The sequence below is a fragment of the Brassica oleracea genome, chromosome C9 (genome assembly GCF_000695525.1).
Source record: "Brassica oleracea var. oleracea cultivar TO1000 chromosome C9, BOL, whole genome shotgun sequence".
NCBI classification, from domain to species: domain Eukaryota; kingdom Viridiplantae; phylum Streptophyta; class Magnoliopsida; order Brassicales; family Brassicaceae; genus Brassica; species Brassica oleracea.
Window position 1 is genome coordinate 3,017,910 of NC_027756.1, and position 17,923 is coordinate 3,035,832.

A 17,923-nucleotide genomic window follows, 5' to 3' on the forward strand; every position below is an offset into this window, starting at 1 on the left:
TCATAATGTTAATCTGATGAAAAACATGTGTACCTAACTCAAGATGATTTTGTACAAATATTCACATATAAGAACCACAACCAAGTGGAGAAGTAAATATCTCTTTGTATAACTCTAGTGCTTCTATATAGAATATGTTCTTAGAATAACCAGTCTTTCTTAACTTAGCGGTAGCATAGGCACTTCTTAGCTGAAATTTAGAGTTTTGACATGTTATTTTGTTCTTTTCCATCCTCTCGTATAAAATCCTCTTTTGTTCTTTTCCAACCGCTCCTTGTGAAACATCTACAATTCAAAAGAAAATGCGTGTTGTAGCGCTCATATAAAGCGTGAATAAACGTTTTTTCCATAAGTGTCAGGAACTGAAACATGTCAATTACATTAATCAAAAGCACTACATCATAGTCAAACCAATGGAGAAAGGATTCACAAAAATGAGAAACGTAAGCGTGACAAAGCGAAGAATGCTAATTTGATATCATCTCCACTCTGAATCCAATACAACTCACTTCCACTTCGAAAACTGGAAAACAAACGATGAAGAAGATCAAAGTTGATTCCTTTTTAGCTCAATCAAATGTGACGAAGATAAAAGTTGATTCCTTTTTTTTAGCTAAGCTAAGTTATTACCAAACCAAAGCCAAGCAATGGAAGCTAAATCAAAAGGAGAAAGAAGCTTAAAGATTGAATCTTTTTGCGTTAAAAAAAAAACTAGCTTTGATTGATCTCAAACTCCATTGGAGGATCTTTTGTCTGTTCCTCGACTTCGGTCGAGAGGGGTTTAAGGTGGATAAGATTCGCTGTTTCGCGGAGCACTGTATCTCAATGTGCTTCTGCTTTGGTCTGTAAACGTGTCATAATAAGCTTCTGAAACGCAGACGCAAGTTTCAAACGATTGACTGACTAAACACAGGCTTTAATGACCGAACCGCAACTACGAGACAACAAAATCGCGTTCCAGGACGCTGCTGTATAAAAAGCTAGAATATTGGCGTTACAATGAATTGTGAATTCGTTTGTTCATATATTATACAAATAAAATAACGTCTGATTAAATAACACAAGAGTTGTCATGCCACTATTGTTCTTTGTCAACAAGTTTTTTTCCACTGATAAGGTGGAAAAAAAATTAATATATGAGGTGGAAAAAAACTCGAGGGAAAAACTAGTATATATGAAGTACCCAACAAATTTCAATATAATATGTAAATATAAAGTACTCAACAAAATTTATAAATTTAATGGAAGAACTTATGAATGTTAATTCATTATTTTCTGTTTAAAATTTCACATAAGACTAAATAATAAAATAAGCACAATATAAGCAAAAAATAAGCAATATCTGAGTAAAATATAAGAAAAAAAAAAACAAAATGATAACAATACTAGTTTGATAACATAGTTTGAAATCATTAGTTGTGAATAAGAACTAGAAAAAGGATGCTTATAAAATAGCAAAAACTAACATTTAAGTCAATATGATGATAAAATTAAAATTAAATTTCAGAATACAAAAGTAATGAATCTAACAGAAAATATATGTCCAATTCTGGTATTTAAAGAAAAAACCTCAAATATGTAAGTAACAAATCTCAAATTTACATGTGTTTTCATTAGTGTGCTTGCATTAGTGTCATTGTTATATGGTAGAATTAATCCAAATTTACATTGATATTTGATCACTCATTATCTTTAGTTAATAATGTGAATTCCTCAATAATATAATTATTAGTTTCAGAAACATGATACCCATATGTTTTTTTGTAACACTTTTTTTTTGTAACACTGATACCCATATGTCTATAAAATCATTTAGATAGACAGTCAGAAACATTAAATATTTTGTCAGAGAATATGAATAATAATTTTTGATGACTCATTTGATGTATTCTTATATCATGGATAATCCAGACTTTTTCACATATTAAAAAAAAATCACAAAACAGATAAAGATGATCAAAATGTAGAGAGGAGTTGATAAAACTTGAGGAAAGAGAAACTATGGAGGTATTATTTAATAGAGAATTTTAATTACATAACTAGGGCGGGTATATTTTTTGTTTACTTTTTAAAAAAAATTAATTTTTATATTTATATTTTTTTTTTGTTATGTCTGGACGTTTTATCCGGACCGAGGATCCGATCCGAAACCGACTCGAAAAATTCCAGTTCGAATAGGAATCAAACCGATTTTTTAATCCTATTGGATCTTGTTGTGGAGGACCCACGGTTCTTGGATCCGAACCGATCCAAATCCGAGACCCGAAGGGGGCCCGAAACTTCTAGTATATATTAGGTATATATGAATGTTTCAGTATTTTTTGGTATCATGTATTTTTTAAGCATCGAATATGGGTTTTCGGGAATGGTTTTGGATTTAGGGTAAAATTTTAGGTTTTTTAAAATATAATTCGGATAGCAGATAAGATTTCAGGTATTTTTCATGTCTTTGGGTCAGATTTTTGGGTAAAATTTCAGATATTTTCAGGTATTTGAATATTTCCAGATATTGGTTTTCGGGTAATGGTTTGGATTTCGGATAAAATTTTAGATTTTCAAAAATATAACTCGGATAACAGAAAAATCTCGTGTATTTAAATATTTTCAGGTTTTTTTTTGTGTTTTTGGATTTTCTTTTGGCCGAACCCGACAAGACGCGAACTGAACCCGATCCAGAAAAAAACCGAACCGACAAATTCTAGTTATCCTATTGGGTCTAAATATACAAGACCCAAAGGATCCGTACCCGACAAGACCCGGCTCGAGGATCCGAGTGCCCTCGTCTATTCTTTGTAGTCATATTTGTGTTTTTCTTTATAATCATATTTGCGTAAAATATTTTTTAAAAAAAATTATTAGTAAGAGGTTTTGATAATTGTACTGAATTTGTGATATTGCATAGCTATACACTTGTGCCATAGTTATTTCATACATCAATTATATACTTTATTTCTATACAGTTATTAATATTTTTTTAAAAAAAAATAACAAAGTATAGTTACAATTTTGTTTATAGTAATTAAATAGATAAAATTATATGTTTTTATTAATTTTTCATGATTTGATCATATATAATGATTTATATAGCGTTATTATTACACATAATAATTTGTCGTGCAAATAAAAATGAGTTTTGTAAATTTTGACCCAATGTAAATAAAAAAATCTAATGTAAATGAAAAGTCACATGATCATTTAATGATTAATAGGATAGTTATATTAGGTTATATGAAACAGGCGGTTATATTAGAAATTATCAACGAAAGTATGGCAGCCACTGAACACATTATGTCCACAATCAAACGAAATGTATAATATTGTAATAGGAGCAAACTTGTTAATTAATTAGGTATATTTTGTTTTATCTTTAAATAAAAAATAATAATTAGTTGGACACATCTTTTATCAACTGGTCATGCTGTTATTGTAATAAAATAGATGAATTAGAGTTTGATTCTTGATGACAAAAAAAATTAGAGTTTGATTGTACATCAAATTCCACTATAATGCAAGTGGATTTAGTTGTAATTCATTTAATAACTATTACGGAATTTTTATGCTTCTAAAACTAGTGAGTATTTTTTAAAACGATTTTTAATTTAATTTGCTAGGTAGCTAAGATGTGATGGACCTTTACGAAAATAATAGAACTGTTTTTAATCACCTTCAACCCATTGATGTCGTCTCTTATCTTCAAGACTTCTGGAAACGTGAATTTATATTTGCATATCCCTAATAAATCAAACTAAGTGTTAACACTTCCAGATCAATTTGGGGCATCTCCATATTGTCAATTGGACATGCAAAATTTCATTGCTTGATCTCAAGAACATCCTTGATTTTTTTCCCCACTGTATCCAAATAAAGAACACCATATCACTGTGAATCTTAAGCTGTTATCAGTTATAAGATCACAACATAGCATCTCTTACAGCTTGTCTGCATGGCTTTGTGTATGTGTCTGAATTTGACCTCCTGGAGTAAGCTCAAGCATTCAAGGAAGCTAGAAGCTTTACTAATAGTCACGTTGGTTTACTTTTGTTCCTATACCAGTTTAAGTACGAGGAATAAAAAGAAAGCTGAAAATATTGAATATGTTTAGTTACATCATCATAGGTAGTTACAACAGAATTTGCATTGACAACCGTTCAGCACAATTATAGTTACATCATAATTGTAATTATCTCATTCAAGAACTGCAACATGGTCAATGTTCAAATCGGTTCTGCCATTAGCATCTGAAGACAAAATCACATTGGGAAGTCAAGACAAAGAAATGAGACAAGTTCCACAGGTTGCTTAAGACAAACATGGTTCCTCTACTCTTGTTCCACAGGCATGAGCGATAATGCTCGCATCGAGGCCACTGCTTATTCTCGCTAATGATCACATAGCATAATCTAAAGGCCAATGCCAGAATACTTTCTAATATCATTAGAAGGAAAACTTCGACGTCGAGAAAACTTATTAGGCTTTACTTCGAGCTATTGCCGTATATGCATATTCGTATGGCCGCTTAAGCGTCAGGATCTTTTCAGCATCCTCCAGATATAATGGGTTTCTATTAGAACAGTGTAGTTTCTTTATAACTGAAACTAAAGATTCTTGAATAGTTAAATGTAAACTTTTTCAGGACATGGTATTTAGTGTGGTAAGGTCTGAAAGATGGTGGTAGAAATCGCGTGTTTCATGCGGTTGTGAGAGATCAGCTTAAGGCTTAACAAAACAACCGCTAAACGCTATCACTTTTTTCGTACCTGAAGCTTATTTTGCAGAGTTGGAATTTATTTGGAGAAAACTCATTCACACTTATGATATGCGAATGCGACAATGATTTCTGTCTAGTCTCTGCTTTTTTTTTTTGGCAACAAACTGGTGTAGTCTCTGCTAGATCACACATGACACATAAATTTTTTTTATCATAGACCAATAAAACTAAATTTTACTTTTATATTATTTATCAAGGATTTGTTGAGTAAACTAAAACAACAAATCCTTGATAAATAATATTGCCGAGACTAGCAAAATAATATAAAAGTAAAATTTAGTTAGACTAACAAAGATTAAAAACTTAAAGCACTAGAAACGATTGTTACTTTCAAATAAATAACAAATACAGAACGTGGGTTTATAATTCAAAATTAGAGCTACCATAGACAGATCAGTACTACTATAAACAAATAAAATTTGTGTAAGAATTAAACTAACAAAGACAAAAGCTAGAACATTAAAAAAGATTCGTCGCTTTCAGAAATATTACAAAATAAAGATCGTGGGTCTATGAACTCGTAGTCAGCACTATGGATTCACAATCAGCGTTACCATAAACAAATCAGCACTACCATAAGCAAATACTACATAAAATAACGTAAGAATTGAAACTAACAAAGACTAAAAACTAAAACACGTGATTTTTTTAAAACACCTAAAACACGTGATTTCTTTTCTACTTTTACAGAATACTATCTCCGTTCAGAAAAAAAAAAAACAGATTTTCTAGTGTTTTACACATATTAAAAAATTCATTAAAATCACTATAATATATTTATTATATTTATAATTTTAAATTTTAATATTTTAAGTAATTTTTTTGATTAACTTGAAGGGTATCTCCAGTATATGGAAAAGCCTACACTAATTCTCCAAGTGGAGGTGTAGCTATAGATTGATCTTTTCTCCGGGTATTCAAAAAGTTTTTAAACAATGTGTATATATTTGCAAGAGTATGTTTTCTAAATGGGTCGCGTAAAGTTTTTAATTGTGAGTTTGGGTCGGCCCAAGTGTTTATTTGAATTTTGCATACCTAAGAGAGAGAAATAATTGATGACAATTTTGGCCTTTTGACCCATTAACTTTCAATTTTTGACCTACATAACTTAAATTTTTTACAATTAAAAAACGACCCAAACACCTACCGACCCAACGAAAAGCAGCTCCACACACGTGCGAGTCCGACCCCACCTTCAGCCGGAGAAATTTTTTTTCTCAACCCGTCGGAGTTATTTTATGTGACTGGTAACCAGTTTTACCTGGGTAAATCTGGGACTTTTTCTTTCTTTTTCCCACCAGAATTGTGTTGATTTTTTGGGTTATAATTATAATAATAATAAAGATTTGGGTATGCTTAATTGTTAATGGTGAGACAAAATAAAGACTAGGGGATGATAAAGAGGAACCCTAATAGTAGAAGAGCTTTTGTGCCATCGAGATGCATCCACCAAATCTGAAATTGATGGAAACTAATAACAGAGTTCGGAGCTGCGGTGAAAGTTCTTTGGGGGGTGGTGTTTCTCTTTTTCATAGGTGGGAAGAGAAGGAAATCAGTAACAACATCCACTTGAACTTTTTAAATAAATGAGCAGACGAACCTGGTACCGTTGATCTTTGGTAGGTGGGGGTGTTTCTCTTTTTCGCGCGTCGATCTGGTCCGCCGACGCACCAACTTCTCCATTTTCTCTGCTTCCACTACCATACCGGTATAATATAAGACGATTCTTCGCTCTCCGAGCTGAAACAGAGCTCACAGCCGCGAAAGAGCTCGGGATTTCTAGATTCCATGACTAATCGCAGTAGCGAGGAGAGAGGTGAGAGAGAGAGAGACAGAGAGAGAGAGAGAGAGAGAGAGAGAGAGAGATAGATAGAGAGAGAGACAGTAAAGGTGTTTAATTACAGCCGTTGTTTACCGCCAATAACATGTCAGTCACTAAAGAAGATGAAGTTATTGAGTTGAGGGTGTTGGGAATCGAGATTGTCTCTCACGTGCAAGGACTCAATGGCGTTTCTGTGATTAAAGTGGTTGACCAGGTGTTGGGCGTATTTTATACATAACTTGCACATGGTCGAAAATCGTGGCGAAACATTAGACAAATAAAAACTTTCGACGACCCGAAGCCCAAATTGAAAACTCGGCTATGACCCACTTTCCCAATTTTTTTTTTATATTTGCAAGGCCATATGTAGAGTTAGTAATTTCACATCGGAGAGAAAATAATCTTTGGCCTATACCAACATGATACCAACATGACGACTGTTCGTCTAATAGAAACCATCAGTCCACCACAATGTGGTTAACCAATAGTGATTCAATCAGTTATTTTTTGAAGTTTACAACTTATTCACAGAAAACACAAAAAATATGTCTTTATGAAACATTTTTTGTTCCTAAAACATTTATCTCAATGGTACGGAGGGAGTAACAAATAATATTGTGTGTCTAAGAAAAGTTATTAACGCTATCAGAAGTAATAAACATATATAAATTAGTGTGAGAAATTCAATTTTTTTAAAAAAAAATTATTGACTTATAAACAATAGAAAATAAAGAAAAATGAAAAGCAACTAATATATTTGAATTAAAACACACGCAATTTTGTATTTAGAAATAATAATATTACTAGACCTACTTTTACAAAAAAAAATTAAAAATATATAGCTGATTTCGAAAATAAAAACTAAAACTAAAACCTGATTCAAAAATCTGAAAACAATGACAACCTAAAATGAAAAAAAAAACATATCTTCTGACCAATAGGCCAAATCTGGTAAACTTTTGAACGTGTCTAATTTTATCCAAAAGTGAGAAGGGAATCTTTTATCCCTTTTAACATAACTCCAAGATTCTCGGTCTTGTTCTAGTAATATATAAAGACAAGCACTGACAGAATAAGCAAAACACGTACAGAGGCAAATCATTTGAGTTGAAGTTGACTTTATAACAGATCAAAGTGCCTGTTTGATTTTCAAAGCGATCGTCTTCAATGGAGGTGATTCACTCATGGTCTTGTCCAAGATCACTCAGCACCGCTCTCATGTACTCCTTTGCCCAGGTACATGGGATACAGTTATCTTGACTGACAGAAAAATGTTTGTCTGTGTGATTTTCAAGATATTTTGGTTTTAAATCACCAGAGAGATGACATCGAAGTGCTGGACGAGCCATTAAACGCTTCGTTCCTTAAAGCTACAAGTGCTGATAGGCCATACAGAGATGAGATTTTCGCTAGCATGGTATGTCAGTAATCCATTTAGGTTTCAACGTATCAACAGCATATCTAATATATTACTCTTTTTTTTCTTTAAAATATAGTATTCGTAATAAAATTAATTTTTACTCAAATTTGTTCCATTTCGGAATAAAAATAGAGGTGAGTAAAAGACACAAATATTTTTTTTACTCTGTTAAGTAATAGAAAATTAAATAGGATTTACAAAAAAACTATATTTCAAACTCTATTTCGAAATGAAACGTAGTGGAGTTAGAGATGTTTTAAGACATTGATGAATTTGTTCCTTGTGGAGAAAGTAATATCAATCTTAGCATTTTCTGATAGGAAATTGATGGACATAAAGTGGTGAAAGACTTCATTTATGGTCCAGGAAAGAAGAAATATAGGTTTTGTAAGGTTATGCTCACTTCTCTTTCCGAAGATTTCATTTTCGTCCTTCTGTTTTGAGATTATGTGTGTGATTTTTTATTGGCAAAACATCGTATTCTTGGCTTGCCAAGTGAACTAATGAGTAAAGGAAAGCACTTTATCTTGATAGGTAATACGGTTCACATATTGGTAACCTTCCCAAGCTCACTTCTGGTGTTATGAAATTCTTAGTGAATTGGTTTGCACATCTCTTATATATTATTTGAAGATCTTTTAAAAGTTATAACGTTAATTTTATATTAATTACAGAATGAATTTGCTTATGTGTCATTTTCGTACATCTTCTAAATGCTGATGTGGCATCGTTACAAAGCATTTGCAAAACCTTAGTCTAATTTTAATATCTATAGAACAAAATTACGGACGACTACGGACTATTAAAACTAACGCCAACGTTTTAATTTATTTCATTATTAGGACAATTGGAACTTACGTATGCATGTAATATGTAATATAAATGATGTACTGTATGTAGTTTTTAATTATAAAGCTGGTCTGTAGTGACATGATTATACAACACATACGTTAGACAAACAATTTTGATATTGGCTCTCTTTGAAGGATCTTGAGCATTACAACAGCCTGTTGAGGCTTATACCATTTAAAGGATCTTCGGTTTTCAACGTTTGTTTATTCGAAATGTTCACCAAAACTGTATAGAAGCCTGTACATCAAATCAACAGAGGAATAAAAAAATCACTTTAACAATATTTTGACAGTTTCGTAAAAGAAATAAACATTGTCCCAAACATTTCACATACATAGTAACAATAATTCCACTTTTCATTACAATTAAAAAAAATGTAACGTATTAGTAACAATAATTCCACTTTTCATTACAATAAAAAAACATGTTATAAATTGCCTATGCTTGCTTGATACATAATTTTCCATCGATTATATTTGGTAAGGTTAATTGAAAACTATAAAAACTTTGTCACCAAGAAGAAAACTTGTCTAATGGTATTAAATAGTTAAAGGAAATTAACATTTAATTTTTCCCTTTCTCGCCACACATTAGATTTCTAAGGGAGAATGCTAATTAATTTTGCTTGAAAAACAATCCTTAAAACTAAATACACAACCATATATACTTTCGACTTCTCCATAGGAATACCTAATTTAGATTGGATCGCAAGTGTCTTTTGCATCTCTTGACCTAATCCCCTTTTGAGATCAATTTTGATAAGAAGAAGAATATGTTAGTTGGAAAAAAAAATAGAAAGTTTTTGTGTCATAATTTTTTTCAGTCCAAACCAATCAGACCTATGATATTTACTTATTGTTTAAGTCCTTAATTTTTAATAAATATGGACCCGCCCATCCGACAAAACTTATATAATAACAATAACAAAACATAAGTATATATGTATAAGAAATCAAATATAAAAAATAAATTTGTCAATACTATATGTTTTAAAAATTTATCAAAAATTAACTTGATCTGCGCAAGGCGCAGGTCTTAACCTAGTGACTGGAGTTAAAATGTTGGACGCCATAAACAATTTATAGTAAAAATTCAATAAAAGATGGTTAAACTATTCTGTGGGTCTATGTCCATATACTAATTCATAAAATTTTGGGGGTTCTTGTTCTTGTTCTTATTGTTTATTTGTATTTTCATGCAGCCTTCTTTTGATAAGGTAATCCCATTATCATTTCTCGACATGGGATTGGCAGACTTAGTTTCAATATACAGCGATCTCTGCCAGATGGGAACACCACCACCAGTCATCGATGCAGATGACCTTCAGCGAAATCCCGAGGTTTCATTTCTGTATTATGAATACTGTAACAAGAAAACTTGATTACAAAAAAAAAAAAAACAAGAAAACTTGATTATCTTATGTAAGAAGATGCATATTTTGTGTATCATTCATCTATTTTCAGGCTACGCTACGTGGTCTTTGTCATGACTTGGATATCCCGTTTCAAGCCTCTATGCTTAAGTAAGACTATTTTGCGTTCTCTTGGATTTAAGCGTAAACATCAAAACAATGATTCATTGTTTGTGTAATAAGAATCTTTTTCACTTTGAAAACTAAAAATGATTAGGGTAAGTTGTCCTAACCCTTTATTTTATTAAAATTAGTTTGAAACCAGTGCATTATAAAAAGAATTCGACATATAAAATACAAAGAAAAAGCTAATGGTCTTAATTTCTACACTGAAATAGCTTAATAATATACTTGTGCGGGTTTTTTTATTTTTATACTTAAATAGTTTAGTTTATACTTCATCTTGATGCAAATATATGATGTTTAAGGTTGTTCACACATATTAATAGAAATTAAATATTTACTTTTATCTATTACTTTTTGGTTTTTCTTTTGGTTAGAAAATATTAAAAATATTTATTTGTATTCAAATAAAGAGAAAATATTATAATTAATTTATGTAAAAGTTGATAAATTTTAAATAATGGTCCAAATTAAAAAAAAAATCACGCATGAAAAGTTCATCACTACATTATATAATTAATAATAATAACATTTATTATGCAAATACAATAGTGTTAGGATTTTTAATATTTTATTCAATTTTATTATTTGCAAGGTAAAATTCTAACATTATTGTATTTTACCCAAAAAAATTAATGTATTTGCATAATAAATGTTACTATTATTATTATTAATTAGATAATATACCAGTATAAACTTCTAGAATAATTAAATGTTATTATTATTAAGTAGATTACAAATGGTTATATGCAAATATTATTATACGTTGATGGAATATTATATTTTTGAAATTATGCATATCTAATAATATTTTGATGGAATAGAAAGAGAATTAAATACATTGTTAGGATTTTATCATGAAAATACAAAAAATAATAATATAAGCAACTTTCTAGGGATAATCCATTTAAAATATCATACATGAAAGAGGTCATGACTTCTATTTTAATAGTATAAACTATATCTCGATCCGCGCAACCACGCAGGTTTTTGTTTTTATTTATTTTTATATAAATATTTTGTTTTCAATTCTAAATTGGTATATATTATAATATATATGTGTCTATCAATTTTTAAAGCATAATAAGTTTACAGTATATTTTTTTTCTTTGAATAGATTATTTCAAACTTTCACATGTATTTGTATCTATATATTTAAAGATTAGTAAAATATTGTTTTATTGTCATATTCAAAAATATTGTAATATTTCACTAATTTAGAAAGTTTTTTAAAAAATTAAACTTTTCGCTTCATAGATTTATATTATTGAGTAAATAATTAAACATTTGGTTTTTCTTTAATTTTTAAAATAAACTATATATTTTAAAATTTGTTTTCATTGGTTTAAGGTAGTAAAGATTAATCATTGTTAGATAATATAATTTTTTTATTTAAAAAAAAAATCTTTATAATTTTAAAAATTAACGTTGACAAATATTTAAATATTTAACATATGGAGGTATAGTATTACAACATTAAATTATATATATTTAATTTATACTTTCTATAAATCAAATGGATCATCTATTGTTTAAATCCAATTATTGATAGCCCAATAAAAATTTCTGGTAGACCCAAAATTTAAATGATAAGATTATATTTTAAATGTAACATGACTTTCTAGGAGTAAATCTATTAGGTCCATTTTTAAAAAAATCACACATGAATCAAGGTTGTGACTTCTGTTTTAATATATAAGATTAACATTACAATGACAATCTTACAAGAGACTAGAGTTTAAGGCAAGTAACTATATATTTACGTACCTACACATATTTCTAATACATTTTAAGATGACAACACTTCTTATAACTTTTGGAAGTTTCTTAATCTTTGGTAGTTGATTTATAACTAACCATAAGAACAATTTATATAGGAGTATAATTTAAAGGCACAAAAAAACTTAAACCTAATATAAAATGTAAAAATATCAAAATCAACGATAAAAGAAAAAACCGCACTAACTAATTAAAATTCTCTAACCAATCCTCATTCTAAGACCATCATTATCCCAGATCCTTAAGTAGCGTTTTTAATAAAAACAATGATTTAATTAAATCAAAATAAAAAAAAATCAATGTAACCGATCCTTAATAAAGAGTTTTGGCAACCGATCATAATGAGATTTCTTAATACACGTGTCAGCAAACTGTGATTTAAAAAAAAAAAAAAATTCTTCTTCTTTCTTTCCTCTTCTCTCGTGTTCGATTAGAAGAAGAAAAACACAGAGATGCCCGCTTGATCGCCGGTGTTCTGTTTCTCTCCGGCCGCCGTCGTTCACTCTCTCACGCCACCGTTCGTTCACTCTCTCACGCCGCCGTTCGTTCACTCTCTCAAACCCTTATCAAGCAAAGTCCGTCAATCTTCTTCGTTTTGTTGTAAATCGTAAGCTTTCTTCTTCTCCTTGAAAGGTTTATCTCTAGAGAATTATTGTCTTAGATACAAACCCTAGTTCAAAGATTGGTCCTTTATTGAGTTTTCACCTTTTACCAGATGGTTAAGAGTCTCAATATCAAGACCCTAGTTCAAAGATTGGCCCTTTATTGATGAAGAGGCTGAATATTTAAAGTAGCTTGACTTTGATTGATTATTGTTGTTGTTTAGTTTTTTAAGAACTGATTTTGTCTCTCTTTCGTTCTTGTTTAAATCAGACACCATCAACTATGGTTGGTTCTTGTTTAAATCATACACCATCAATCTGAACTTGATTTGTAGTCTTATTGTCCGAAGGTGTATGATGTTTGTCCTGTTTCAATGTTTTACTTTGTTTTTGTCTGAAGGATGCATTTAGCAAGTTTTTGCCTACAGCTCTCTGACTTCATTTAACTAAGGCTTCATTTTAACTAAGGCTTCATTTTTCTCCAATCTACAGCTCAGAGGATGCTTCTGGCTTCTTCGTTTCACTTCTCTTTCGTGTAGGCCCATTGCTTGGGGGAGTGTTTCTGGTTGCATCGACACTCACCTTCCGTCTCCAGCACGCCCTTCTCATGGGAGTAGCCTCAGGCATTGCGATTGTCCTCGGTCTCTGGCCTCCGCTTCAACTGCTTTTATCTGGAAAAATGAGATTCATCCCTCTGGTTAGTCTACTCGCTATTGGAGCCGTGCTGAGCCATTTCATAAGCTCAACGATCCTGAATGTTACTTCTCGGAAGAAGTCTCGAGCTGGTAGTTTAATAACCCCAGTAACCAATTTTCCAATCAACGATCATGAATGTTACTTCTGATGATGCTGTCTAGAGACAAGTTTCAAGAAAGTACATAACTTGGTAGTCAACTCTCTGGCTGAGTCATCAGACAACAACTCTGTGATTCTCGAGACTAAGTCATCTTCAGGTGAACAGCTCAATCTTCCTGCTCCTATGTCTTGTGGTGATTGTGTAATTTGTTGATTGTGTAATGTGTTTTAAGAAACCTTATCTTTGTTCTATCTACTTCCTCTTAAGTGTTAGCAACGCTCTCGAGAGTTAATTGTTATTACCGTGTGTTGTGAAGATCATTACAGGGAATCAGAATCATCCAAGCAGCAGCTGGTGCTGGCCGTACAATATTGATAAGTGATAGTGGAAACGTTTACTCGTGTGGGAAAGATTCGTTCGGTGAAGCTGAATACGGAGGGCAAAGGTCTAATGTTCCTGGTGGTGATCTTGTTCTGTTTTCTCATTGTTTCAAATGTTCATGTTGATCTTGTTCATGCTAAAATGTTTAAAATTATCTTGTAATGCAGGTCTTGTTGTCTAGTTCGTATGTCAGAATCACTCACTCTATCTTCAAAGAACGTCAAGAATGGCTCGGGAAAGGTGTGTTTGTGTGTTGGAGTGTCTGTTGTAGTGTCACGCGATATGTGTGTCTGTTGTAGTTGTTGTCTTGTGGCACAGACACTTTATAAATCACAAGAGAAGTGTTGTTGTTGTCGTCTTGTGTCACGGGTGATTTATAAATCACAAGAGAAGTTGTAGTTGTTCTCTTGTGTCACAGACACTTTATAAATCACAAACACACTTGATTATCTTTATAAATCACAATCAATTATTCTCCTTCTCTTCACATTCTTCTCTCCATTTTCTTGCTCACATTCTTCTCTCCAATATGATGGGTGTTCGAATTACAATTCGTAATAGACAAATGCATCATCAACTCAAAGCTGATTTGGTTGAACACTTATAGAGTAAATTTAGACGTGATGAAGACAACAATTGAGTTCGAAATGTTTATTTCAAATTATTCTCGTTTATTGTACTAATCTTTATTTTTATGTTTTTTTTTCAATCTACGTTTTAAATGTTATCTTTTAATATGTTTTATTTAATAAATAAATTTTATCTTAAAAAATAATAATTTTTTTTTTTTAAAACCCCTAATTAAGAAACTCCCATTGGACCACTCAAAATAGGAGTTTCTTAACTAGAGTTCTTAACCCCACTAAAGTACATTTTTATAATTAAATTATCATTAAGAAACCATTTAAGAGTCATGGGATAATCATGCTCTAATCATAACTCACTAACCATAGTCTTGTATCGTTGTGTTTTCTTTAAGATGGGAGGCTGGGCCCATACGAGAAGATGGAGTATGGGCTTCATGGTGGTACAAAACTGTTCACGAATCAACTGGTTTTTCGTCTCCGAGGAAATACCCTCGTGTAAGGAGCCCAAGATTTACTTCAGTTAAATGATTCTGGAACTCAAAGCATCATTCAAACTAAACTACAATTTTGTATATTATGTTTTTCAGACATTCAATATGAGGCATTACGATTTGCTGGAGCATTGTTTACCGCTATACAACACTCTCAGGCGTCACGTGAAGGGCAAGTCATCTCTCTTGGCCAGCCCCTTAGCTCCTCCCAGTCTTCCAGTTCCTGAAAATGCTAAGCTTTTTGCTTGGGTTGGTGATGAGATTTTGCCACGTGAGATGGCCAAGGTGCTTAAACTTTATATACATGTTTACTTTGTTTATGTATCCGATTTAAAACTGATGTTTATATATTCTTATATTCTTGTTTAAGGTTTCCGTTTTTGACTCCGTGGTGCAAGGCGGTGACTCTGTATGGGAAGGTCTTAGAATCTACAAAGGCAAAGTATTCAAGCTTGAAGAACATCTAGAGCGGTAAGAAGCAAGTAAGAGTAAAGCCCTAGCACTTCTTTCAAATATTCTTTATAAATATGTTGAATTATTTCATTTAGGCTGTTTGATTCAGCAAAGGCTCTAGCTTTCAACAATGTCCCAACCCGCGATGAGGTAAGCATTTTGATGAAGATCATACCATTGTCATAGTTTGGATTCTTGGGTTCTGAATGATAGTTATCACAATGGAAAATGCATAGGTAAAAGCAGCCATCTTCAAAACTCTCATAACCAATGGGATGTTTGACAATACACATATAAGACTGTCTCTAACCCGAGGCAAAAAGGTATGAGACTATTAGTTACACCTTTTATCAATTTCAAAGTAAATATTAAACTCAAACAAGCTATGGATTTGTTAAGGTCACTTCTGGAATGAACCCTGCGTTTAACCGTTATGGATGCACATTGATCGGTAATGTTCTTTATTTGTCTCTTGCAACCATTAAACTATAGTCTATGGAATATGGTTTTTGAGTATTATTTTTTGACAAAATAATGAATAGTCCTTGCTGAGTGGAAGCCTCCAGTATATGACAACGATAATGGAATTGTGCTGGTGACTGCAACTACACGTCGCAACTCTCCCACCGTATAGTCCCATTACAGTTTCATGATTTCATCTATGTTTAGCTGAGAGACACATTTACTCAAAAGTGTTGTTTACCATCGTTGTTTTTTTTTCCAGAATTTAGATTCCAAGATTCATCACAACAATCTCCTCAATAACATACTCGCAAAGGTTCAGTCATTTGCCACAGAATCATGTGATCATGTGTTGTTAAGACAGTTTTTAGATGCTTTCTATGTGATAATGACACAGGTTGAAAGCAACAACGCTAATGTCGATGATGCAATCATGCTTGACAAGGATGGCTTTGTGTCTGAAACCAATGCAACCAACCTTGTAAGATCTTCAAGAGGCTCGGAGTGAACATTTTTACTCTCTATAAAGACCTAATGAGATGTGTTTAATGCAGTTCATGGTGAAGAATGGCGTAGTTCTCACTCCCCATGCAGATTACTGTCTCCCAGGGATTACCCGAGCTACTGTAAGAGTCTAAGAGAGATGAAGATTTTACATTATTTTTTCTAACATATCTCTATGACTTATTAATGACTATGACATAACCAAACTAATCATCTCATCAATGTCTAGGTCATGGAACTGGTGGTGAAAGAGAACTTCATCCTGGAAGAACGAAACATCAGCTTGTCGGAATTTCCCTTGGATTAAGAATGTTGTATGATCAATAATTATCCTTTTGCAACCATATCAATTTTTTTTTATTTCAGGTTTGGACTACAATGGGAGAACTCAGCCCGGTAAACACACAATCTCTACTCTACTACATAATCTTTGGGCCGGCATTGTTCAAAGCATAAGCATAGAAAGCATGGGCTTCCGGCCGCTATTTTAATAAATATTAAAGCAGAGAAATTACTTTTAATCTAGTGGTTTAGTGAGCAATAATCATTGTGAGTCCACTTTTCCCATTAAAACAAGAACCGGGTTTGACGATAAATATAAAAAGCTTTATAATTGTTTTTAGTTTGTTACGTGACGCTTATACTAATCGGAGTTCATTGCTTTCAGGTTGTGAAAATTGATGGTCGTGTGATCGGTGAAGGAGAAGTAGGACCGGTTACAAGAAAACTGCAAAGTGCTTACAAGAAACTGACCGATGATTCGGGTGTCCCGATACCTACTTACCAAAAACTTTGAACCATGTTCAAAGAACGATGGGTGTGTTTACGAAAGTCCATAAAAGACGTTGCGTCGTTTTCACTTTGATAATAATAAGTGCATGATGTTTTTTTTAGCACATGATGGTTTGGGCCAATGTAATAAAGTTGGTCGCGTGCAAGTCAAGTGTGTTTCGTCCTCCTCGCCTATTTCATTATCATGTTTAAAATTGATGGGCTTCCCTTCTTGTTTGGCAACTGGCAAGTTCAAAATTTTATTGTTTCTTTTCTTTTGACATAGCCGTCATTTGACGATATTTAAAAGTTGGGAGAATTGCCAAGTGTGACTCAAAACTTGGAGTCAAACCCAAAACAATACCCCAACTTGGGTCAAACGCAAAAGTAACTTAAAAGGCTATTGAAATTACAACTATCCCCTTGTGACCAAACAAAAAAACGGAATTTTTTTTACGTTTCTACCCCTCGCAAGTCGTCTGTTTAGACGACTTGAAAATAAGTCGTCCAGACGACTTAACTGAAAGTCGTCTGGACAGTTAGTCTTAAACATAATTTAAAAATTTTGTAAAAAATATTTTGATAAGTGAAAAATGGGAATTATGTAATTAACATATGTCTTAGGAGGTATAAATTAAGATATAACAAATTTCAATTGTTTTCAGCATAGATGAGTGAAAGTAGTGAGTCATGATATTCTT

At 32.0% G+C, this 17,923-nt stretch overlaps 1 protein-coding gene across 1 annotated transcript; it reads left to right on the plus strand.

Annotated features, from left to right (window-relative positions):
* The first annotated feature begins 7,745 nt into the window (after nt 1–7,745).
* On the plus strand, nt 7,746–17,368 carry LOC106314115 (branched-chain-amino-acid aminotransferase-like protein 2). The gene is made up of 20 exons (XM_013752048.1): nt 7,746–7,826; nt 7,909–8,007; nt 8,331–8,397; nt 8,455–8,564; nt 10,064–10,201; nt 10,326–10,384; nt 14,934–15,036; nt 15,129–15,317; nt 15,403–15,503; nt 15,581–15,635; nt 15,722–15,808; nt 15,885–15,936; nt 16,028–16,113; nt 16,210–16,263; nt 16,345–16,428; nt 16,502–16,573; nt 16,681–16,753; nt 16,810–16,847; nt 17,119–17,268; nt 17,346–17,368. Exons 1-19 carry the CDS (start codon nt 7,758–7,760, stop codon nt 17,245–17,247), a joined length of 1,665 nt encoding a protein of 554 aa, XP_013607502.1. The 5' UTR covers nt 7,746–7,757; the 3' UTR covers nt 17,248–17,268; nt 17,346–17,368.
* Nucleotides 17,369–17,923: the final 555 nt, after the last annotated feature.